Source organism: Amblyraja radiata, chromosome 17 (genome assembly GCF_010909765.2).
Source record: "Amblyraja radiata isolate CabotCenter1 chromosome 17, sAmbRad1.1.pri, whole genome shotgun sequence".
Lineage (NCBI taxonomy): Eukaryota > Metazoa > Chordata > Chondrichthyes > Rajiformes > Rajidae > Amblyraja > Amblyraja radiata.
In genome coordinates this window covers 47,397,926-47,423,722 of record NC_045972.1, presented here as the reverse complement: position 1 = coordinate 47,423,722, position 25,797 = coordinate 47,397,926, and the positions used below count along the sequence as shown (strand labels likewise).

At 48.3% G+C, this 25,797-nt stretch overlaps 1 protein-coding gene across 2 annotated transcripts in view; it reads right to left on the bottom strand.

The window, feature by feature from the left end:
- neto2 (neuropilin and tolloid like 2) overlaps positions 1-25,207 on the bottom strand; it is a 48,172-nt gene extending 22,965 nt beyond the window's left edge. Inside the window, exons 1-7 of one of the 2 annotated variants that reach the window (XM_033036403.1) lie at positions 24,636-25,207; positions 16,944-16,997; positions 10,977-11,054; positions 6,582-6,722; positions 4,540-4,788; positions 2,165-2,209; positions 1,927-2,054 (exon numbers count right to left, since the gene is read on the bottom strand). In XM_033036403.1, the coding sequence (XP_032892294.1) occupies positions 1,927-2,054; positions 2,165-2,209; positions 4,540-4,788; positions 6,582-6,722; positions 10,977-11,054; positions 16,944-16,997; positions 24,636-24,672 (732 nt within the window). In that variant the 5' untranslated portion in view covers positions 24,673-25,207. The remainder of the gene's footprint in view (positions 1-1,926; positions 2,055-2,164; positions 2,210-4,539; positions 4,789-6,581; positions 6,723-10,976; positions 11,055-16,943; positions 16,998-24,635) is intronic. The other variant, XM_033036404.1, reaches the window with a different exon arrangement.
- Positions 25,208-25,797: the final 590 nt, after the last annotated feature.

Below are 25,797 nucleotides of genomic sequence, written 5' to 3'. Positions count from 1 at the left end.
GAGAAACTCAGCGGGTGCAGCAGCATCTAAGGAGCGAAGGAAATAGGCAACGTTTCGTCCCAATACCCTTCTTCAGACTGGTGTAGGAGGGGGGGGGGGGGGGGGGGGGGGGCGGCGGGGAGAAGAAAGAAAAAAGGAAGAGGAGGAGCCCGAGGGCTGAGGGAGAGCTGAGAAGGGGAGGAGACAGCAAGGGCTACCGGAAATTGGAGAATTCAATGTTTATGCCGCTAGGGTGCAGACTGCCCAAGCGGAATACGAGGTGCTGCCCCTAAAATTTCCGGTGGTGCTCACTCTGGCCATGCAGGAGGCCCAGGACGGAGAGGTTGGATTTGGAATGGGAGGGGGAGTTGAAGTGCTGTGCCACCGGGAGATCAGGTTGGTTAATGTGGACCGAGCGGAGGTGTTCGGCGAAACGATCGCCAAGCCTACGCTTGGACTCACCGATGTAGATCAGCTGACATCTCGAGCAGCGGATGCAATAGATGAGGTTGGAGGAGATAAACACCTTAAGAATTTTACATGTTTCAAAAAGATATCCTCTCATCCTTCTAAATTCCAGTGAAGACAAGCCCAGTCGGCCCATTCTTTCAACATTAGTCAGTCCCGCCATCCTGGTGAACCTACGCTGCACTCCCTCAATAGCATGAATGTAATTCCTCAAATTAGGAGACCAAAACTCCACACAAGGGCCCTGTACAACTGTAACAACAACAATATTTTTCCTATTGTCTTTTCAACAAAAGGAATCGATGAAATAAGTTTGAGCTTAATTTCAATTCATTCAGATGCAGAACAGTAGCAGAATGCATGGATTGCTTCAATGACACTGTAACAACAGTCCATTATACATCAACTCACAAACCTTGTCTCAAATTAGCTTTCAACTAATAATTTAAGCTGTGAGAAACATTGCTTTAAGAATGCAATTTTCCAACTAGAATATTCTTATTCTGAGACATGTGTCTGTGAGAAAGAGAGAGCTACATGTTTGTTTCATTTATCTTGGACTTTTTGTGTGTTTTAACAGAGGAAGCAGCACGGTGGCACAGCGGTAGAGTTGCTGCCTCACAGCGCCAGAGACCCTGATTCAAACCAGACTACGGGAGCTGTCTCTATGGAGTTTGTACGTTCTCCCAGTGACTGCGTGGGCCTACTCCTGCACCTATTGTCTATTGTCTAAGATACAGTGGATTTTCTTTGTGAGCACAGTTTGAAATTATTACCAAAATGTCGATCAATGAGAATAAGTTGAAAGTTTCCTTGTCATTGATTTTGAATCCTTTGAGATTTGAATTTATTGTAAACCATCACTAATTGTGGAGAAATCAGCACGCTCACTGCCTCTCCACACTTGTACCAGGACCAACAGATCAACCTGAAGAAGCTTTTCATAAACAACGTTCCCTTCACTTCTGAATGAACCCGAGCTAGCATTGCAAAGCCTTTTTGGTCTCAACATATAACCATTTTAACTCCTCTTCCCATTCTCATACTGACCTTCGGAGAACATGGATAGGTAATGTTTTGGGTCGGAACCTCTCTTCAGACTCAATCTGAAGAAGGGTCCCAACATGAAACATCATCTATCCATGTTCTCCAGAGATAATAGACACTAGACAATAGACAATAGGTGCAGGAGTAGACCATTCGGCCCTTCAAGCCAGCACCGCCATTCAATGTGTTCATGGCTGATCATTCCCAATCAGTACCCCGTTCCTGTCTTCTCCCCACAGAGTTACTCCAGCACTCTGTGAAACGTCACCTATCACTGTTCTCCACAGATGCTGCCTGACCCGCTGAGTTACTCCAGCACTCTGTGCCTTTTTTTGTGAACCACCGACTGCAGTTCCTTGTGTCTACATCTTAATACACATGTCTTGTCGTACACGCAGCCTTGTGCAAAGTACAAAAGCAGACACGACCTACTTTAGATTTGGCTGGCGCTCTCACAGTCCAAATGCAGTCAATGGCTTCTCCCAGTTTTATTTTCCCCTCTTTCTCAATCTGACTGGAGTAGATAATCCCATCAGAGCCCGATAATTGAAACTGGCAATCTAGGCAGAGACAGCAGAGAGAGGTGGTGGAAAAAGAAAGAACATATTAAGGTTTTATTCAATAAACACAAAGTTAAAAGCTCATTTTGAAGTTGTAAGTGTAACGATACCTGGAATAGGATTCAGGATTCCACCGAGGTAAATAAAGTCAGGATCTGCAAAGATAGGACCAGCTGAATGTTATCTCAATTTAAGAGCACGGAACACACAACAGTACAGTACAGGAACACTGTCCACACTTTCTGAAGGGTCTCGACCTGAAACGTCACCCGTTCCTTCTCTCCGTCCCGCTGAGTTACTCCAGCATGTTGTGTCTCCAGCACCTTCTGCCCTCAATGTCTGTGCCGAACATGATGCCAAGTTAAACTAATGTCCACTGCCTGCATGTGACCCATCTCACTCCATTCCCTGCATGTCCTTGTGCCTATCCTAAAGCACCCAAAGTGCTACTGTTGTATCTGCCACTCCCCGTGTGAAAAACTGGGTGTAAATCAATGTTGAAACAAGCCTTCCTCTTCTCCATTCTTTCCCTATATCACCCCCACCCCTCTCTCTGTGGTGTCCCACCTGGACCCGCACATATTTCTTCCCTCCCCTTCTCCTTCCACCCATATTCCTTCCTCTAGCTTCACAATTCGCAACTCTATAATCCTTTTGTCTCAAACCTTCCGTCTTTTCATCTCTCGTCTTTGTCCAACCATCTGCCTATTCAGAAACCCTCCTCACCTGTATCAACCTATCACCTGCCAGGCTTTGTGCTGCCCCATCCGGCCTTCTTCCTCCCCCCCCCCCCCCCAACCACAATCAGTCTGAAAAATGGTCTCGACCCGAAACACCACCTATCCATGTTCTCCACAGATGCTGCCTGACCCGCTGAGTTACTCCAGCACTCTGTGAAACGTCACCTATCCATGTTCACGACAGATGCTGCCTGACCCGCTGAGTTACTCCAGCACTCTGTGAAACGTCACCTATCCATGTTCTCCACAGATGCTGCCTGACCCGCTGAGTTACTCCAGCGCTCTGTGAAACGTCACCTATCCATGTTCTCCACAGATGCTGCCTGACCCGCTGAGTTACTCCAGCACTCTGTGAAACGCCACCTATCCATGTTCTCCACAGATGCTGCCTGACCCGCTGAGTTACTCCAGCACTCTGTGTCTCTTGTCATGTATAAAACAACAGTTACAAAGCAAACACCATGTTCATTTCCCATTCCCACACTGACCTTTCTGTCCTGGGCCTCCTTCATTGTCAGGGTGAGGCCCAGCGCACATTGGAGGAACAGCACCTCATATTTCGCTTGGGCAGCTTACACCCCAGCGGTATGAACATTGACTTCTCTAACTTCAAGTAACCCTTGCTTTCCCTCTCTCTCCATCCCCTCCCCACCCAAGTTCCCCGACCAATCTTACAGTCTCCAACTACATTTTATCTCTGTTTGCTTTGTTGTTTGTTACCTTCTCAGCTAACAATGATCTATTCCACACTTTCCTTGATCTCCATCCCCTTTGCCCTGTTTTCACACCTTACACTTCCCTATCAATCTATCTCCTTCCCCCCTGATGTCAGTCTGAAGAAGAGTCTCGACCCGAAACATCACCTGTTCCTTCTCTCCAGAGATGCTGCCTGTCCCGCTGAGTTACTCCAGCATTGTTGTGTCTATCTTCAGTTTAAACCAGCATCTGCAGTTCCTCCCTACAACGCGTGCTACCTGTTATTGCTCCTGTACTCGAGTTTCAAATGAAGGTGCCTCTCTTCTGATCTGTACATTCACATTATTGTGGCTAATGATATGTTTTAAAATCTACCACTGATACCTTGGGCTCTTGTCTAACCCACCCCATCCCCTGTAGAAGGCTCGTGCCATGTGGGTTCCGTTGAAGTGACGTTTAGATTGTGTGGAGTAACTTTCAGTAAACACAAAGAGCTACAAAAGATGTGTCGGCTGATATGAGGCGTTTCTCAAACACAGTGAGAAACATAATCAAATACGTCATACATTACACTCAAAGGAGCAGCAAAGTGGTACAGTGGTAGAGTAGCTGCCTCACAGCGCCAGAGACCCAGGTTCGATCCCGACTATGGGTGCTGTCTGTACGGAGTTTGCACTTTCTTTCTGTAACCCGCGTGGGATTTCACTGGGATCTCCGGTTTCCTCCCACACTCTAAAGATGACAGGTTTGGTTAATTGGTTTTGTATAATTGTAAAATTGTCCCTGGTGTGCGTAGGATAGTGTTAGCCAAGTCAAGTCAAGTCACTTTTATTTCTATAGCACATTTAAAAAAACAACTCTCGTTGGCCAAAGTACATTGGTGGAGGTACTAACGTTATACAACAGTGGTTGATAGATTGGGCGCCGATATGTTAGTGTGCGGGGATCGCTGGTCGGTGCGGACTCAGTGGGCCGAAGGGCCTGTTGCCGCGCTGTACCTCTAAGCTAAACTTAATAACCTAGGCCACCTAGTCTGTTGAGGTAGTTACCTGGAACAAAGGTGTATTTTGCTCGAAATCCAAACCCTTCCAATTCTTCGTCGGACGTGAATTTCACCCAAAGGAATCTTCCCGAGGATTTAATGAGCGGGGGGCTCTGCTGGCCGCAATAACGGTTAATGACGTGGGAGAAGCCAAATGGCCCGTCCCTTACTTCCAAGTTGTCAAACCGGCAATCCCAGGACGGCTCGATGTTGTAGCGTTCGTCAAAGGTCAGCTCTATCTTTTGTCGAGGGGCCGCTGTAAACACAACCATGTATCAATAAAAATACACGCAGGGACCAACTGCAGACGCACGCCGGTTCACGCCGAATACATAGAAACATAGAAAATAGGTGCAGGAGTAGGCCATTCGGCCCTTCGAGCCTGCACCGCCATTCAATATGACCATGGCTGATCATCCAACTCAGTATCCCGTACCTGCCTTCTCTCCATACCCCCTGATCCATTTAGCCACAAGGGCCACATCTAACTTCCTCTTAAATATAGCCAATAAACTGGCCTCAACTACTTTCTGTGGCAGAGAATTTCACAGATTCACCACTCTCTTTGTGAAAAAAAAATTCTCATCTCGGTCCTAAAAGACTTCCCCCTTATCCTTAAACTATGACCCCTAGTTCTGGACTTCCCCAACATCGGGAACAATCTTCCTGCATCTAGCCTGTCCAACCCCTTAAGAATGTTGTAAGCTTCTATAAGATCCCCCCTCAATCTTCTAAATTCTAGCGAGTACAAGCCGAGTCTATCCAGTCTTTCTTCAAGACAGTCACAAGATGCTGGAGTAACTCAACGGGACGGGCAGTGTCTCTGGAGAGAAGGAATGGGTGACGTTCTGGGTCAAGACCCTTCTTCAGACTGAGAGTCAGTGGAAGAGTCTCGACAAAAAACGTCACCTATTCCTTTTCTCCGGAGATGCTGCCTGTCCCGCCGAATTACACCAGCATTGTGTCTCTGTCTTGTCAATAAGAATAGTTCTCCCCAGGCCAAGCCTACCTAAAGTTTCACCGTTATCAAAGGAAGGAATATCCATGGAGGTGCAAGTGGCGTGGCGGTGTATTGGTGCAGCGGGTAGTGCAGCTGCCTCACTTCGCCAGAGACCCGAGTTCCACCCCGACCTCTGGAGCTGTCTGTGTGTAGAGTTTGTACCTTCCCCCTGCGACCACCTGGCTTTCCTCCGGTTTCTTCCCACATCCCAAAGACGTGCGGGTTTGTAGGTGAATTGGGAGTGGATGAGAAAGTAGGATAACATAGAACTAGAGTGAACGAGCGATCGCTGGTCACCAACGGGCCAAAGGGGCTGTTTCCACGCTGTATCTTTAAACTAAAAAATCTAAATTATGTGGAGGCATTGTTCAAATAAGTACGGTGGTTAATGTTTAAGAAGGAACTGCAGATGCTGGAAAGTCGAAGGTACACAAAAATGCTGGAGTAACTCAGTGGGTACAGCAGCATCTATGGAGCCAAGGAAATAGGCAACGTTTCAGGTCGAGACCCTTGTTCAGACTGAAGTTAATCCCCGATTCATAACGTGGAAAGATCCTCATTGGGAATCGACACTGGACTTCAGATAATTGGAGATATATATCTGTCTATTTATTTATCAATTTATCTATTCATTTATTTGTTTATTTATTGCGTATGTCTATTTTCACTTTTTCTCACAGAGAGTGGTGAGCCTGTGGAATTCTCTGCCTCAGAGGGCGGTGGAGGCAGGTTCTCTGGATGCTTTCAAGAGAGAGCTAGACTGGGCTCTTAAAATAGCGGAGTCAGGGGATATGGGGAGAAGGCTGGAACGGGGTACTGATTGTGGATGATCAGCCATGATCACATTGAATGGTGGTGCTGGGTCGAAGGGCCGAATGGCCTCCTGCACCTATTGTCTATATGGTCTATGGTGTATAGACACATCAAACTTGTATCTTCTGTTCTGTATTACGTTTACATATTGTGTTGTGCTGCGGAAAGTAAGAATTCCATTGTCCTACCTGGGACACATGACAATAAAACTCAATTGACTCTGGAGCTAACGTTACCTTCCAGGATATAGATGCATTCTCTGTTGGCGGGGTAGGTATTGGGGTAATTTGGTGAAGCAAAGTATCCACCGTTGTCATTCCGCACCCACACTCCACACTGCTTTCCTGACTTGTGATGGGGCATGAAGTTTAGTCCCTCTGTAAAACAAAGCACGCTGACTTTACTTGGATTTGCATTAATATCTCAGCTGCACAGTGGAACATGGCGGTTGGCAAGTGCTAATGCCCCTGTCCCACTTAGGAAACCTGAACGGAAACCTCTGGAGGCTTTGCGCCCCTCCCAAGGTTTCCGTGCGGTTCCTGGAGGTTGCCGGAGGTTGCAGGTAGTGGAAGCAGGTAGGGAGACTGACAAAAACCTCCGGGAACCGCACGGAAACCTTGGATGGGGCGCAAAGACTCCAGAGGTTTCCGTTCAGGTTTCCTAAGTGGGACAGGGGCTTTATAAGTATAAAATCCATTCAAGAAACTGCAGATGCTGGTTCGTACCAAAAAAAGACACAAAGTGCTGGAGGGGGCAGCAGGGTGGTGCAGCGGCAGAGTTGCTGCCTCACGGCACCAGGGACATGGGTTCGATCCTGTCCGCGGGTGCTGTCTGTACGGAGTTTCTACGTTCTCCCTGTGACCACGTGGGTTTTCTCCGGGTGCTCCAGTTTCCTCCCACACTCCAAAGACGTACAGGTTTGTATGCTATTTTGCTTTGATAAAAATTGTAAATTGTTCCTAGTGTGTAGGATAGTGCTAGTGTATGGGGATCGCTGGTCGGTATGGCTTCGATGGGCTGAAGGGCCTGCTTCTGTGCTGTATCTCTAAACTAAACTAAAGTATTATTATTATTATCATTATTATTATTATTATTATTATTATTATTAAACTAAACTCGACTCTGTCCAGTCCTTTCAGGTTAGGCAGATGTTCACTAGCACCTCCTCCAGCCTCATCTACTGTATCCGTTGTTCAAGATGTGGACTCTTATACATCGGCAAAACCAAACGCAGACTGGGCGATCGTTTCGCCGAACACCTTCGCTCAGCCCGCCTGAACCGACCTGATCTCCCGGTTGCTGGGACACTTTAATTCTCCTTCCCATTCCTACACAATCCTTGTGTGTAAGAAGGAACTGCAGATGCTGGTTTAAACCGAAGATAGACACGGGTCTCGACCCGAAACGTCACCCATTCCTTCTCTCCAGAAATGCTGCCTGTCCCGCTGAGCTACTCCAGCATTCTGTGTCTACCTACCCAGACCTTTCTGTCCCCGGTCTCCTCCATTGTCGGAGTGAGGCTAAAAGCAAATTGGAGGAACAGCATCTCATATTTCGCTTGGGCAGCTTACAGCCCAGTGGTATGAATATTGATTTCTCTCACTTCAGGTAGCCCTGACATTTCCTCTCTCTCTCTCTCTCTCTCTATCCCTCCCCCACCCAAGTCACACCAGCTTGTCATTTTCACCCAACAAACAGCTCACAACGGCCTGTTTCCTTTATCATCGTTAGCTTATTGCATATCTTTCATTCACTGTTCTTTATCTCTCTGTGCAACATCATCGTCTATATCTCTCGTTTCCCTTCCCCCTGTCTTTCAGTCTGAAGGAGGGTCTCGACCCGAAACACTGCCTGCCGCTGTGAGGCAGCAGCTCTACCTGCTGCGACACTGTGTCACTCACTCTGCCTCCCACCCACTTAGACTCTCTCAACACCGTGTCCCTCCCCTCACCCTCAAAGATGAAGCATTTCCTTGTTGCCATGTTTAAATATATTGATATTCTATTAGTGTTGAACAGTGTGATGAAGTGGCGATTATTCTTCATAATTGCTCGACACATCTGATCTTCATGTTATAATGTTGAAGATGGTGATAATGTTCTGCTACATTATTGCACAAGGTTAGAATATTAAGGACATTAATAATGAACAAATAAATCACGGGTTTCCATCCGTAGCTTTCTGTTGAGGAATTAGACGGATTTCTGTATTTTTCATTCTTTTTTATATCATTCCACATTATTGGTGCGTTTCAAGAATTCCTTTCCACGTCAGAGGCAAATTTCTGTGCAGTTAAAAAACGTTCTAGTTTCGTTTAGAGATACAGCGCGGAAACAGGCCCTTCGGCCCAGCGAGTCCGCGCCGACCAGCGATCCCCGCACACTAACACTACGCTACACAACAGGGACAATCTACAATTTGCTGAAGCGAAACTAACCTACAAACCCGCACGTCTTTGGAGTGTGGGAGGAAGCCGGAGCGCCCGGAGGAAACCCACGCGGGTCACGGGGAGAACGTTGCAAACTCCGTACAGACAGCACCCGTGGTCAGGATTGAAACCGGGTCTCTGGCGCTGTGAGGCAGCAACTCTGTCGCTGCGCCGCCCCTTAGTTTGAAAGCATTTTGTAAAAAACAGGGCTCCAAGTGGTTGAGGGAGGCTCACGATGTAGTGAGATTGTGCGCGAGTGAACGGCTACGTGCAGGCGGAAGGCGGTCGTGGAGGGAACGTGAATAGTTGCCATATGTTTCATACCCTCCAAAGACTCACAGAGATGTTACCAGGACTCGAGGGCCTGAGCTAGAGGGAGTCGGCAGCTTAGGACTTTATTCCTAACAGGAGGCTGAGGGGTCATGAGGTCATGTGCTGGGAGTAGAATGAGGCCATTCGGCCCATCAAGTCTACACCATTCAATCATGGCTGATCTATCTCTCCCTCTTAACCCCATTCTCCTGCCTTCTCCCCATAAACCTCTGACACCCGCACTAATCAAGAATCTTATCTGTCTCTGCCTTATAGAGGTGTATAAAATCATGAGGGGAACAGATTGGGTAAAGCAGTCTTTTACTCACTGTGGGGGGATGAAGATCATAAGAAAATAAAGGTGTGAGGTGAGAGGGGAAAGATTCCATAGGAACCCGAGGGGCAACTTTGTCACACAGAGGCTGGTATGTATATGGGGAGGGGGGGGGGGGGAGGGGAGTGGAGGGGGGAATGGAGTGGAGGGGGGAATGGAGTGGAGGGGAGTGGAGGGAGGAAGGAGTGGGGGGGGGGAGGGGAGGGGGGGAGGGGAGGTAGGGAGTGGAGGGGGGGAGGAGTGAGTGGGAGGGAGAGGGGGAGCGGAGGTTGGGGGGAGGAGGAGGGGGAAGGGAGCGGAGGGGGGGTGGGATGGGATGGGAGGGGAGGGGATGGGGCGGGGAGAGAAGGGGGGAGGGGGCGGGGAGAGGAAGGGGGGGAGGGGGTAGTGGAGGTTGGGGGGAGGAGGGGAGGGAAGTGGAGGGGGGGAGGTACGGAGTGGAGTGGAGGGGAGGAGGGGGGAGGGGAGGGGGGGGGGGGGATGGGAGAGGGGGAGTTTTGTCAGTTCAGGGATGCCTTTTGATTCCAGAAAAAACATTGATTTTTCTGAAGAGGAAGCACTTGTACAATCCGTGCTATGGTGTTAAAATGAATGGAAACAAGCAGTGACAGGTTGGTACCAAATCTACAGAGAGTGCACTTTAAATTAATCTTAGTGTCCTGTGTTCTATAAAATGCCAGTGGTTGGAATTTGATTGATTCGAGGCTGAGTTTTGAGAAAATCTAATTGAGTGTGTACTGAGAGATGTACTAACTGTTGTAACATCGCACAGAGAACAACACAGTGCAAGAACAGGCCCTTCGGCCCACAATGTCTGTGCTAAACATGATGCCAAGACCATCACGTATCCACCTACATTTAACCCATTAATTCCCGACATATCCATTTACCTATCCAAATGTCAGGAGTTACGGGGAGAAGGCAGGAGAATGGGGTTAGAAGGGAGAGATAGATCAGCCATGATTGAATGGCGGAGTAGACTTGATGGGCCAAATGGCCTAATTCTGCTTCTATCATTTATGAACTTATGAAGTCTCTTAAACACCATTATCAGATCTGCATCAACTACCACCCCTGTAAGCACGTTCCAGGCACCCACCACCCTCTGTGTAAACATGGTCTCAAGGACAGTAGAGTCAAGGGCCTGTCCCACTTACGCAACTTTTTTGGCGACTTGCTGGCACCCGTCATAGGTTGTTGCAGGTCGCCGAAAATGTTCAACATGTTGAAAATCCAGCGGCGACCAGAACAAGGTACGACTGACTCTGGGCGACTGCTCACGAACATACAGGCTTCACCCTGGTGATCACTGGTTGACATGGACTCGGTGGGCCAAAGGGCTTGTTTCTGCACTGTATCTCTAAAGTCTAAAGTGAGAGTTTGGTGCATTTGGGGAGGATGACTGGACACACGCCAGCAAGGAAGGGGATGGGATAAAAGCTGGGGTGGCAGACTGGAGGAAGTGGGCAAGGATAGTATGTGTCTTGGTGCTGAGGCCCCCGGGCTTTCCCCCCTGGTCAGCAGTGAGTTGGGACCACGTGTACGATCGCAGCTTACCCTTGTCGTCAGTGGAGGTGCCATCTCGCCGGGCAGGGACAGCATAGTTCTGGAGTTGGCCCTCCGCAAACCTGGACCCTGTGAAGATAAGGCACCATGGTCACTCTCAGGTGTATAGGTTCATCCCTTTCCTTCAGACTGACTACACCCCGATGTCACCGACCAGGCTGCTCTGTCCATTTGTAAGAACAAGGAACTTCAGGTGTAGGGAGGAACTGCAGGTGCTAGTTTAAACCGAAGATAGACACAAAATGCTGGAGTAACTCAGCGGGACAGGCAGCATCTCTGGAGAGAAGGAACGGGTGACGTTTCGGGTTGAGACCCTTCTTCAGAAGCGCCTGAAGAAGGGTCTCAACCCAAAACATCACCCATTCCTTCTCTCCAGAGATGCTGCCTGTCCCACTAAAGAACTGCAGGTGCTGGCTTACACAAAAAGGTCACAAAGTGCTGGAGTAACTCAGCGGGTCGGGCAGCATTTCTGGAGAACATGGATAGGTGATGGTACACAAAATTGCTGGGGAAACTCAGCGGGTGCAGCAGCATCAATGGAGCAAAGGAAATAGGCGACGTTTCGGGCCGAAACCCTTCTTCAGACTGATGGGGGGTGGGGGGGGGGGGAGAAAGAAGGAAAAGGGGAGGGGGAGGGGGGGCCCGGGGGCGGGCGGATGGGAGGGTGGGAGGAGACAGCTAGAGGGTTAAGGAAGGGGAAGAGACAGCAAGGGCTAGCAAAATTGGGAGAATTCAATGTTAATGCCATACGGACGCAAGGTCCCCAGACGGAATATGAGGTGCTGTTCCTCCAATTTCCGCTGTTGCTCACTCTGGCAATGGAGGAGACCCAGGACAGAGAGGTCGGATTGGGAATGGGAGGGGGAGTTGAAGTGCTGAGCCACCGGGAGTTCAGGTAGGTTATTGCGGACTGAGCGGAGGTGTTCGGCGAAACGATCGCCCAACCTACGCTTGGTCTCCCCGATGTAAATCAGCTGACATCTAGAGCAGCGGATGCAGTAGATGAGGTTGGAGGAGATACAGGTGAACCTTTGTCGCACCTGGATAGGTGATGGTTTGGATCGGGGCTGATCATTCTGAAGAAGGATCCAGAATCGAAACGTAAACCTATCCAAGCTCTCCAGAGATGCTGCCTGACCTGCTGAGTTACTCCAGCACTCTGTGCCTTAATAGAAACATAGAAACATAAAAAATAGGTGCAGGAGTAGGCCATTCGGCCCTTCGAGCCTGCACCGCCATGGCTGTTTCTGGTAATCTGGTTGTTTACATCTTACAAGTAGCTCCACTGGAAATACAAGTTACAGTGGCTGGGAATGCATTCAAATTTGTGCTTATAGCCCTGTCCCACGGTGCGAGTTCATTCCAAGAGCTCTCCCGAGTTAAAAAAAAATCAAACTCGTGGTAAGCACGGAGAATGAACGTAGCGGGTACGTCGGAGCTCGGGGACGTCTCTTAGCGGCTCGTAACGCTAACAACAGGTACTCGGGAAGACTCGCTAACGGCAGGTAAGCTCAGGAAGACTTGTGAAGATTTTTCAACATGTTGAAAACTGTCCACGAGAGCCCCGAGTACCGACGAGTGGCCATTACCGTAAATCTCCGAGTTCGAATCGGGGCCAAACTCGGGAGAGCTCTTGGAATGAACTCGTACTTTGGCTTTGAGTCAGGCACTGTATATTCTCTGTGCTAGTTTTGCAAAAGACTCGGCAAGAGTCAAGTCAAGAGTGTTTAATTGTCACATGTACTGAATACGGAGCAATGACTTCCTTACTTGCTGTCGAATTAGCCTCATTCATCGAATCTTTCCATGTAGCTGCACATGTTTACCAACTTCAAATATGAATCCAGTGCCATTTCAAAAGTGATTATTGAATTTGCTCCGACCTCCCGTTCAGGCAATGTATCCCTGGTGTTCCTTGGTACACACAACAATAATACACTATACCAAAACAAAACTAAACATATCCCGCTAAACCTTCCCAATCCATATATCTCTTTAAAAAGAGTCTCATAGTCATAGCACAGAAATAAGTCCTTCGGCACATCTTGTCCATGCCAACTGGGCTAGTCTATATACCCACATTTGGCCCATATCCCTCAAAACCCTTCCTATCTATATATCTGTCCAAATGTCTTTCAAAAGGTCTGACACCTTGTAACTCCATAACCTTGGATATTTTTGAAATGATACACATATACTCCCAATTCCTCTTTGTACTTGAATCTTGTTGGTTAATATTGACTCTCGTGCAATGAAAATGAATTATTGAACATTGGCCGCATGAACACGAACGTCCTGCGGAAATGTACATTTTTCTATATGTGCCATAAGTTGGGGAAAAGTTGTGTTGAAGGGTGTGTTTCCATGCTGTCTGACTCTATGAAGCGTTGGACTAACTCAGTGGGTCAGGCATCAATTTCACTGTAGCTCGGTATATGTAACAATATAATGAACTAGACTTAAGCCCCTGTCCCACTGTACGAGGTAATTCAAGAGTTCCCCCGAGTTTTCCCCTGATTCGAACTCGGAGAATGTCCGTAGCGGGTCTGTAGGAGTTCGTGGATGTCACGTAGCGGCTCGTACGAGTAAAAAGTAACAACTTTTTTCATCACGAGTATTTATTTACTCGTGGACATTTTTCACAGTGTTGAAAAAATGTCACGAGTTTACCGGATTTCCCGAGTACCTACCATTACTTGTACGAGCCGCTATGGGACATCCACAAACTCCTACGGACCCGCCCGCTACGGACATTCTCCGAGTTCGAATCAGGGGAAAACTCGGGAGAACTCCTGAATTACCTCCCACAGCGGGACAGGCCCTTAAAACTAAAGACATTCCCCTAAACCTTTCCTATCCATATACCTTTTTTTAAAAGAGTCGTAGATTCATAGTCATAGCACAGAAGCAAGCCCTTCGGTGCACCTGGTTACTGGTAAATTTTGAAAGTGTGCTTGATGTATCTAAACCCAGGCCGACAAAAGACTTTCCAAAAAGGCGTGAACAGCCAATCCTTGACGATCCTCTCTGCTACTTCACTGAAGACATCAGACCAGTCAATGCAAACACGATTCTTTGTTTAACAAATCCATTCTGCCTACTGGTTTTTACTTACAGTCCATGAAATCCATATTTTTCTAAATGCTAATTAATTTCGACGCAGATTGATATCTTAATTAGGCCCTCGCCAGATGTTGTGATAGCTGGCCTTTAGTTGACATCTGTACACCTTTCTGCCTTGCTGAACAAGTGTATATTGAGCCCTGTCAAACAGTTAGCCAGACTCCCAGTCATAGACAGAGACGATGTAGAGAAAGGCTGGTTGGTCCATTCGGCCCATCAAGCACCCATTCTTAACCAATTCTATCCCAGCCTGTTATTCTCCCAAGTTTCCCTCAACTACTCACTAGATTCCACTGTTCATCTACACAACTTAGTGCATCAATTAACCGACCAACCAGCATGCCTTCCGATGCAACAAGAAACCAAGGTAGATGGAGCAAACCTACATGGTCATAGGGAGAACGTGCAAACTCCACAAAGACAGCATCCAAAGAGATATGGATCAAAGCTGGAGTAACTCAGTGGGACAGGCACATCTCTGGAGAGAAGGAATGGGTGACTTTTGGGGCCGAGAGCCTTCTTCTTCAGACTCTGTGAAGAAGTGTCTCGACCCGAAACGTCACCCATTCCTTCTCTCCGGAGATGCTGCCTGTCCCGCTGAGTTACTCCAGCATTTTGTGTCTATCTTCGATTTAAACCAGCATCTGCAGGTCTTTCCTACACATGTAATAACGATGCTACTGTCTGATGAAGCGTAGAAATTACTGATTGATGGAATGATTGCATTTGGAGTTAGGATTGGGAGAATGATAAAAATGAACTATTGATTGAACACCATAGAGGTGGAGAAAAATCAGTATTAATCAAAGTCCCTGAATATTACAGTATACATGGAACATGCACTTCTCCTTCCAAGATGGTTGTGTCACTAGTATGTTGAGTATTCACAAGTTCATAAGTGATAGGAGCAGAATTAGGCCATTCGGCCCATCTCCACCATTCAATCATGCCTGATCTATCTTTCCCTCTCAACCCCATTCATTTGATCATGGATTATTGGCAACCTGCCCTGCAATCAACAAACTACCACAATTTCAATTACACAATTTCAATTTCATATGAAATCGATTATTTCGGACCCCGCTAATTTTAATTCAGCATTTTGCAAAATTTGGTTTATGGAAACTGAATAGTCACGGACTGAAGGAAAGTCTGCAGCAAAATCTAAATGATTTTATGTACTTCAGGAAACTTTAGAAAAGTTTGGTAGCTATATAAAAGGCAGAATATACTGACCAACTATTAGAATGTCAGCCACATGAAAATCAGCTTTATAAAAGCTATTACAATACCCAGTTTGCTGGGAATGGCAACTCTCAATGGGGAAGGATCATATAAACGTAGAAACATAGAAAATACGTGCAGGAGTAGGCCATTCGGCCCTTTGAGCCAGCACCGCCATTCAATATGATCATGACTGATCATCCAAAATCAGTACCCCGTTCCTGCTTTGTCCCCATATCCCTTGATTCAATTAGCCCTAAGAGCTATATCTAACTCTCTCTTGAAATCCAGTGAATTGGCCTCCACTGCCTTCTGTGGAAGATAATTCCACAGATTCACAACTCTGGGAGAAAAATATTTTCCTCATTTCAGTCCTAAATGGCCTATCCCTTATTCTTTAACTGTGACCCCTGGTTCTGGACTCCCCCAACACTGGGGGGGAAATTCCAGCATCTAGCCTGTCCAATCCCTTAAGAATTTTAGGTAGACAAAAGTGCTGGAGAAACTCAGCGGGTGCGGCAGCATCTATGGAGCGAAGGAAATAGGCAACGTTTCGGGCCGAAACCCTTCTTCAGACTGATGCACCCGCTGGGTTTCTCCAGCATTTTTGTCTACCTTCGATTTTCCAGCATCTGCAGTTCCTTCTTAAACCTTAAGAATTTTATATGTTTCTGCAAAATATCCTCTCATCCTCCTAAATTCCAGTGGATTCCAGCGATCTGCTGGGATAGGTGTACAACACTTTGTACAGCACAGTTTGTTACACTGTGTAAGTGAATTGTGGACAGTCTCCAGTGTGCACGTTACAACAGATCTCTTGGCAACCCTTCAATTTTAATCACCACGTGTAATTATTCCTAACTGAGACCCAGATGCTGAGATCTGACGGCACTCGAACTGATTGCACACATCTGCCTCGTCACAACAGCAATGAGAGACAAACGTTCTGAAAACTTCCCTTTGGCCATTTAGATGATCAAATATCTTTCATTTGCAATTTTTGCTTGACCATCCCAAAGACGTGCTTCAGTAAATCGCCCCAGGTGCGTAGGGAGTAGGTGAGAAAGTGGGGGAAGCATAGAACTAGTGTGGACGGGTGGCCGATGGTCAGCATTGACTCAATGGGCCGAAGGGCCTGTTTCCATGCTGTATCTCTAAATTAAATTCAACTAAATCTGCATAAATAAATAGACCACAATAGGAAATAAGATTGGCAATTTCATGGGAGGGGAGTCATAGAGTCACTCCGCGGGGCTGAATACTGTGACCCAGACAAGGACAGGTGCGGTGACCCCGGGAGTGTACAACCCTCGCTGCAGTGGCCTGCGGCCTCGCACTTATTTAGCGGCTGCAACCTAAATAGTTCGGGGTGGGGCGATGGCCCGTTAAGACTGAGGGGACATCAAGTTAGACACAAACTGGGCTCTAATGCTGGACAGCGAGCGCTGATACATTCCCCGGCAGTATTTCATGGCATCGACCAAAGTGGGCAGATGATATTTGTCACTTATGATTGCCCCCAGAGCCTGAGCTGCCGCTATGAGAATCGAGAGGGAGCAACGCGATCAAGTGAACTGCCGGCAATAACATCAGCAATACACACTCACTCACCTTCAGCCTTGTGTATGGACGCGATCCCACCCGTCACAGCGAGGAGCGACCACACTGCAAACACAAAACCACGGATCAGTGTCAGAGAAACATAGAAAATAGGTGCAGCAGTAGGCCATTCGGCCCTGCGAGCCAACACCGCCATTCAATGTGATCATGGCTGATCATCCCCAATCAGTACCCCGTTCCTGCCTTCTCCCCATATCCCCTGACTCCGCTATTTTTAAGAGCCCTATCTAGCTCTCTCTTGAAAGCATCCAGAGAACCTGCCTCCACCGCCCTCTGAGGCAGTGAATTCCACAGATTCACCACTCTCTGTGAGAAAAAGTGTTTCCTCGTCTCCGTTCTAAATGGCTTACTCCTTATTCTTAAACTGTGTGGCCCCTGGTTCTGGACTTTTGAACTTATGTGCGGTGATACTTCTGCTGAACTGTACACACAAATGAATGTCACTGCACCTCAGTACACGTGACTGATAAGTACAATGCAATCTTTGGGAAGGATCATTGCAAGTTTCCAATGTCACTGGACGTCTGTAATTGTCCGCTGCTTATCGTTTGATTTCGAGCTTCTTATGAATTTCAATCAATTCACTGAATATAAAAATTGGAGACGGAAACAAAAAGCTGGAGTAACTCAGCGGGACAGGCAGCATCTCTGGAGAGAAGGAATGGGTGACGTTTTTGCTGTACATCTACACTGACCTATAAATAAACCTTCGATCACGGCAGAGATTTTGTCTGAGTTATAGTGTTTTTTTAAAAATATACAGCGTGTGACAATCTCTGCATGCGTTCCTAGCTCGGCGTTAAAATGCTGGAAAAGTCAGCGAGCGCGGATTGTTGGTGTGACACAAGGAACTGCAGATTCCAGTTCACCAAAAAAAAGAAAAAAGACACGAAGTGCTGGAGTAACCCAGTCGGTCAGGCAGCATCTCTGGGGAACATGGATAGGCGAGGTTTCTGTTCTGAAGGAGGGTCCCAACCCGAAATGACTGTCATTGTTCTCCAGAAATGCTGCCTGGACCGCTGAGTCACTCCAGCACTACGTGTCTTTGTAGTGTGTTGTGGATTCATCAATGCTGGGGTTGTTTAAATAAAACGATGACATTATTGAGTTAGTTGTTGAGAATGTACTGCTCTGTAGCACCACCGTCCTTGGAAACATAGAAAAATAGGAGGTATACAAAAATGCTGGAGAAACTCAGCGGGTGCAGCAGCATCTATGGAGCGAAGGAAATAGGCAACGTTTCGGAAAGAAACGTTGCCTATTTCCTTCGCTCCATAGATGCTGCTGCACCCGCTGAGTTTCTCCAGCATTTTTGTCTACCTTCGATTTTCCAGCATCTGCAGTTCCTTCTTAAACATAGAAAAAATAGGTGCAGGAGTAGAGCATTCGGCCCTTCGAACCAGCACCGCCATTCACTGTGATCATGGCTGATCATCCACATTCAGTACCCCGTTCCTGCCTTCTCCCCATATCCCTTATCCGTTATCCGCGAGTATTAAAACCATTTCCTAAAAAAAAACACATGGTGCCTGTCCCGTTGAGTTACTCCAGCATTCTGTGTCGATCTGAGATTTAAACCAGCGTCTTGTACTTCCTTCATACACACTTTATTTTACATGTTGTGCTTTATTGCCCATGTTTTTCCCGTGTTCTGGATTTTAGAAGGATGAGGAGGATTCTTATAGAAACATATAAAATTATAAAAGGACTGGACTAGCTAGATGCAGGAAAAATGTTCCCAATGTTGGGCGAGTCCAGAACCAGGGGCCACAGTCTTAGAATAAAGGGGAGCTCATTTAAGACTGAGGTGAGAAAAAAACTTTTTCACCCAGAGAGTTTTGAATTTATGGAATTCCCTGCCACAGAGGGCAGTGGAGGCCAAGTCACTGGATGGATTTAAGAGAGAGTTAGATAGAGCTCTAGGGGCTAGTGGAGTCAATGGATATGGGGAGAAGGCAGGCACGGGTTATTGATTGGGGACGATCAGCCATGGCGAATGGCCGATTGCACCTATTGTCTATAAGCATTTTGATACATATTAGATTTTCACCTCCAAAGATTCATTCATGTAAATTTTAATTAATATTGATTGGATTTCACACCAACGTTTGGATTTATCTCAGCATGTGCAGAGTTGGACAGCTCTACAAATGGCTTTCATTCCGGTACATTAACGTTACACATTTAGCACAATATCTGATTGGAAGTATTGATCGTTCTGAATAAATGACAACACTTATTCACATTCTCCCCAGGGATATTGAGTGAGTCTGTGCAGGGTTAATTCCCGCGATGGCGGGACTGTCGTATGCTGAGAGAATGGAGCGGCTGGGCTTGTACACTCTGGAATTTAGAAGGATGAGAGGGTTCTCATTGAAACGTATAAGATTGTTAAGGGCTTGGACACGCTAGAGGCAGGAAACATGTTCCCGATGTTGGGGGAGTCCAGAACCAGGGGCCATAGTTTAAGAATAAGGGGTAAGCCATTTAGAACGGAGACGAGGAAACACTTTTTCTCACAGATAGTTGTGAGTCTGTGAAATTCTCTGCCTCGGCGGTGGAGGCCGGTTCTCTGGATGCTTTCAAGAGAGAGCTAGATAGAATTCTTAAAGATAGTGGAGTCAGGGGATATGGGGAGAAGGCAGGAACGGGGTACTGATCGGGGATGATCAGCCATGATCACATTGAATGGCGGTGCTGGCTCGAAGGGCCGAATGGCCTACTCCTGCACCTATTGTCTATCGGTTTCACACCTTGCCCTTCCGTATCTCTGTCTCCCTCTCCCCTGACTCTCAGCCTGAAGAAATGTCACCCATTCCTTCTCTCCAGAGATGCTGCCCGTCCCGCTGAGTTACTCCAGCATTTTGTGTCTATCTTCTTGTGCTGTACCCACGCTGTTTGGGATTGAATGTGTGATTGAATGCACATCCGAGCGGAGAGATTCGCTTGTCATCTCCTCGCCTGCATTAAGTTTGCGTTCCACTGCAGTTTCCCGGGGCGGCCGGGATCAATTGGGAACGTTCTTCATTTTCAGACATTAAGTGGCAATAACATGCAGACACAATGAAGTGCAGATGCTGGGAATCTTGCACAAAACACAACGCGCCGGAGTATCTCAGTGGGTCGGGCAGCATCTGTAAAGGGAATGGACAGATAAGGTTTCGTGTCGGGGTCCTTCTTTAGACTCTGTCAACAGACAATAGGTGCAGGAGTCGGCCATTTGGCCCTTCGAGCCGGCACCGCCATTCAATGTGAGCATGGCTGATCATCCCCACATTTCTTATTAGAGTACGCATTTTTCTGTGTTTAAGCTACGTTAAAGAGATGGTGTAACAACTGAATGGCACTGTGGTGCAGTTGGTGGAGTTGCTGCCTCACAGAGATAGAGACCATGTTCCATCCCGACCTTGGGTTCTGCCTGTGTGGAGTTTGCATGTTCTCCCTGTGACCGCATGGGGGGTGGGTTGTAGGTCTATTGGCCCTCTGTAAGTTACCGCTAGTGTGTAGGGAGTGGATGGGAAAATGGGTTAATATACTGTAGAACAATAGACAATAGGCGCAGGAGTAGGCCATTCGGCCCTTCGAGCCAGCACCGCCATTCAATGTGATCATGGCTGATCATCCACAATCAGTACCCCGTTCCTGCCTTCTCCCCATATCCCCTGACTCCGCTATTTTTAAGAGCCCTATCTAACTCTCTCTTGAAAGCATCCAGAGAACCTGCCTGCACCGCCCTCTGAGGCAGAGAATTCCACAGACTCACCACTCTCTGTGAGAAAAAGTGTATCCTCGTCTCCGTTCTAAATGGCTTACTCCTTATTCTTAAACTGTGGCCCCTGGTTCTGGACTCCCCCAACATCGGGAACATGTTTCCTGCCTCTACAGCCGGTCCTTCTCTCCACATATGCTGAGTCTCTCCAGCATTTTGGATAATTGGTTCAATTATTCTGCTCTACAGATGCTGCCTGACCCGCCGAGTCCCTCCAGCGAGTGGCTGTTTTGTTGTGTGGTGGTGGCTCGTCAATGAACACAAGGAGATGTATCTGTTCTAACGCTAGGGAACCTCACACTGTGACATACGTCTCCGCAAGACATCTTCATTCATGGAAAGATACAGCATGGAAACAGGTCCTTCGGCCCACCGAGTATCTGCCGACCATCGATCACCCGTTCACACTAGTTCTATGTTATCCCACTTTCTCATCCACCCCCTACAACACTAGGGGCAATTTAGAGGGCCAATTAACCTGTGACCACACATGTTTTTGGGATGTGGGAGGAAACCGGAGCACCCGGAGAAAATCCACGCGGTGCGAGCTACACACACACAGCAGCAGCCAAGATCAGGATGGAACCCCGGTCTCTGGGTTGTGAATTGAATTGAATGGAATCAATTGACGACAGGGTTCTGTGAAGAGTGAATAAAACCAGCTGAACCTGCAGCTCAAGTCGAGTCCCTGGCTAGATCTCCACAGCCCACGGTCTGAAGGAGTGTCCCGACCCGAAACATCACCTATACGTGTTTTTCAGAGATGTTGGCTGACCTGCTAGGTTGCTCCGGTATTTCGTGTCCTGTGCAGTTCCTTGTATCCACGTCACCTGAAATCCACTAGCCTTGGATATCCCGCGCCTTACCACTTGGCCGGTGATTTGGAGTAGAGACTCCAAAGATGCACAATGTCCCTCCCTATTTTGGCCGGAGTGTCGTGTTCACACCAATCCCCAAATCACCATTCCCAAATGGCGATCACATTCCACTCTGCCAACTGGCACATGTGACAAATAAATATATCTTGTATCTTGACCTTCGCAGATCAGTATGTACCAACTTTCCAAATGTTTAGCTTTGGCCCGAGTGGCAGGGTAAGACTTTCTTTTTGAGGGGATGGCTCTCGTTCATGAACCTGACCTACATCTTGATGCAGAATTCATCCCAGTAGCGAGATGACCAGTCACTGCGTGAAGTATTGGCCGTGTAAGGTGCATTGGTCCTTGTCTCTTGAAATGTTCATGAGCAACAAACTCCAACACAGAGTCATAGAGATACAGTGTGGAAACAGGCCCTGCGACCCAACTTGCCTACACCGGCCAACATGTCCCACCTATATTAGTCCCACCTGCCTGCGTTTGGCCCATATCCCTCTAAACCTGTCCTATCCATGTACACGTCTAAATGTTTCTTAAACGTCGCGACAGTCTCTGGCTCAACAACCTCCTTCGGCAGCTCGTTCCATCCACCCACCACTCTTTGTGGGAACAAGTTGCTCCTCGGGTTCCTATTAGGTATCTTCCCACCTCACCTTAAACCTACGTCCTCTGGTTCTCGAGTCCCCTTCTCTGGGCAAGAGGCTCTGTGCCGAGCAGATGACCGGCTTCGTGTTTGGTGTTGGGTGTTAATTCAACGATGTTGACATTTTAATCCAACCAAGGCGAGGTCCCACTAATGCAGTGGTCGGAGTGAATATCTCCGACATTTTTGCTGCACTGCCGGCCAAGATGAACCCATCGGCTTGAACCCGGACCGCTGCTATTGGGTATTAGGTTCCAGGTGTAATCAAACGCGTTCGCAACTCCGTTGTTTATTAGCAGCGGGTTTGATCTAAAGGTGTAGGAGCACTTTTTCGTTGCAGAGAGAAGTTTGATGTTGGCAAGAAAATGGTAATTGTGTTGAGAGGGAAATAGACAATAGACAATAGGCGCAGGGGTATGCCATTCGAGCCAGCACCGCCATTCAATGTGATCATGTCTGATCATCCCCAATCAGTACCCCCATTCCTGTCTTCACCCCATATCCCCTGACTCCGCTATTTTTAAGAGCCCTATCTGACCCTCTCTTGTGAGCATCCAGAGAACCTGCCTCCACCGCCCTCTGAGGCAGAGAATTCCATAGACTCACACAGATTCCACAGAGAAGTTTGATGTTGGCAAGAAAATGGTAATTGTGTTGATGAGAGGGAAATAGCGATCTAAAGGCGGGCGAACGGAGACACTGTGAACTGCAGATGCTGGAGTCCTGAGCAAAACACGGAGTGCTGGAGGGGTGCATGTGTGGGCAGGGTGTGGAGGGGAGGGGAGCCCACGGCGCTGGCTCCTAGCGCCTTCGCCGGCGGTGCTGAAACGGACAGCTCCGTGCGGTGCGCACGGGGCTGTCCATTTCAGCACCGCCGGCCATGGATCGGTCAATCCCATCCCAACCCCAGTGCCCGCTCGTTCACGGAGCCGCCACTGGATGGTCTGAAGAAGGGTTTCGGCCCGAAACGTTGCCTATTTCCTTCGCTCCATAGATGCTGCTGCACCCGCTGAGTTTCTCCAGCTGTGTTTGTGTACCACTGGATGTGACACTTTCTTTTGCCGGTCTCTGTGAACCCTGTCCACAAGCATCGCATCTTTCCCAGCCTCTTAGCCCCCTGTCTCTCTCTCTCCATCCCTCTAAACCGTGCACGCCAGGTTGATTGCATTGGTTGGACCACGTGAAGGTTGCAATCCCCCACCCCTCTCTAAACCGTCTGCACCCGACACTCTCCAACTCTCTAAACCCCTCCCGAAACCCCATATCGCCCTGAACCCTCGGATTTTCTTTGACCGTCTCTCTCTAATCCCTCTGTCTCTACCCCCCCCCCCCTCTCTCTCCCTGACCCCGTCTCCCTAAACTCTCTGTCTCTGCCTGACCCTGTCTCTAAACTCGATGACTAGCTCTAACCCCCCCCCCCCCCCTCTCTGATTCCGTCGCCCTAAGCCTTGAGTTTAGGAATAAGGAGTAAGCCATTTAAAACGGAGACGAGGAAACACTTTTTCTCACAGAGAGTGGTGAGTCTGTGGAATTCTCTGCCTCATAGGGAGGTGGAGGCAGGTTCTCTGGATGCTTTCAAGAGGGAGCTAGATAGGGCTCTTAAAGATAGCGGAGTCAGGGGATATGGGGAGAAGGCAGGAACGGGGTACTGATTGGGGGTGATCAGCCATGATCACATTGAATGGCGGTGCTGGCTTGAAGGGCCGAATGGCCTACTCCTGCACCTATTGTCTATTGTCTCTCTAAACCCCCATATCGCTCTGAACCCTCGGGTTCTCTTTGACCCTCTACCCCTACCCCCTCCCCTCTCTCTAACCCTCTCTAAACCAAATTACTCGCTCTAAACCCCCGTCTATCTGACCCCGTCTCTCTAAACCCCCTGTCTCTTCCTGACCGTCTCTCTCTAAACCCCACGACTCGCTCTAACCGCCCCCCCTCTCTCTCTGATCCCGTCGCCCTAAACCTCTGAGCATCAGCGGATCCACAATGATCCCCACTGGTTTTTCCCCATCCATTTTACACAGCCCCCCCCCCCCCCACCAGTCCATTCCATTGACCAGGTTTACGGTTGTAGACACTTCTTCACAGCCTTGCACGGGCTTGTGTAAACTTGTGACTGAGAATCGATTTGGCATGATGTTGGAGGGATTTGTGTTCAATAGTTTGGACATTAGCCGAGTCGAGACATACCCGCTCCCCGCCAGTTTAAAACATGGCTTTCGGGCGAGGTCTTGACAATAGCATCAGGGCATTAAGACAAAAGCGTTCTATAATAAAACAAAGGGCAGGCAAGAGTACATTATTTAGGACAGAACTGGTCGGTGTATAAATCACCGCAGGACCTTCCTGTAGATGGCGACATTAATTAGATATATTTTTTATTTCTGACTCACCTTTGAACATGAGGAAAAAGCGTTTCTCCAGCACCATTCTCTCGTCGAGGAAGTGCCGGCTTCTCTCGAAGCCTCTTCGGGGGATGTGGAGAGTGCAGTGTCTAACGGCGAGGGTCCTCACTCACGGGGTGCGCCAGTCCAGCACAAGCGGCTGCATGCCAGGGCAGCGAAGATCCAGCTATCCGGGATTAAGCGAACCACTTGTCCATTCGGGTCGCGCTGCTGCCCCGTTACCTACCTCCACTCGCCCGTCAATTCCCCACTCCAATCTCACGGCGTGTTCAACACATAAACCATTCATTCATTCATTCCCCTGGCCGGAGTCTGAGGGAACAAACTTTTCACTGGGTTAATTCCATCCTCGGCAAAGACACGGTCAGAAAGGGTCGGTTCTTGCCGTGTTATTCACAGTGATCTGGACGTTGAGGGCAGAATTTTCCACAGCCAAGAAAAATGGGACTTGTTTCCAAAGATCGCACACGTTACACGGCGGAGAGCGGCAGGAAGCTCTGTCGCTAGAGTGAGTGAGGCGCAGCGAGCGATACTCCAGCGCCCGGCGCCCGGTGGGTGGGTGGGTGGGTGGTTGGGGGAACAGTTCAGCGAATGAATGAGGCTCATTCTCCGATCGACGCGCTGTGTTTCAGCGGGCAGCTTTGTACGCATGCACACACACCCTGGATAGATAACACAGCAGTAGCGACTGTTTCCAATTCCACACACACACACACGGGCACACACACACACACACACACACACACACACACACACACACACACACACCACACATACATACACACACACACACACACACACGGGCACACACACACACACACACACGGGCACACACACACACGGGCACACACACACACGGGCACACACACACACACACACGCACACACGGGCACACACACGGGCACACACACACACACACACACACACGGGCACACACACACACACACACACACGACCACACACATACCATCAAGCAGTCACACACACACGGGCACGCACACAGGCAGACACACAGACACACACACACACCAGATTGTTAGTGCCGCCCTTACACCAAGTACCCTATTGTTTTGAGGGATCAGTGTTTAAAAGACAATTTCAGAGCTTCGGTAGAAATAGCGAAACAGAACAATAAAAACGGCAGTTTTAT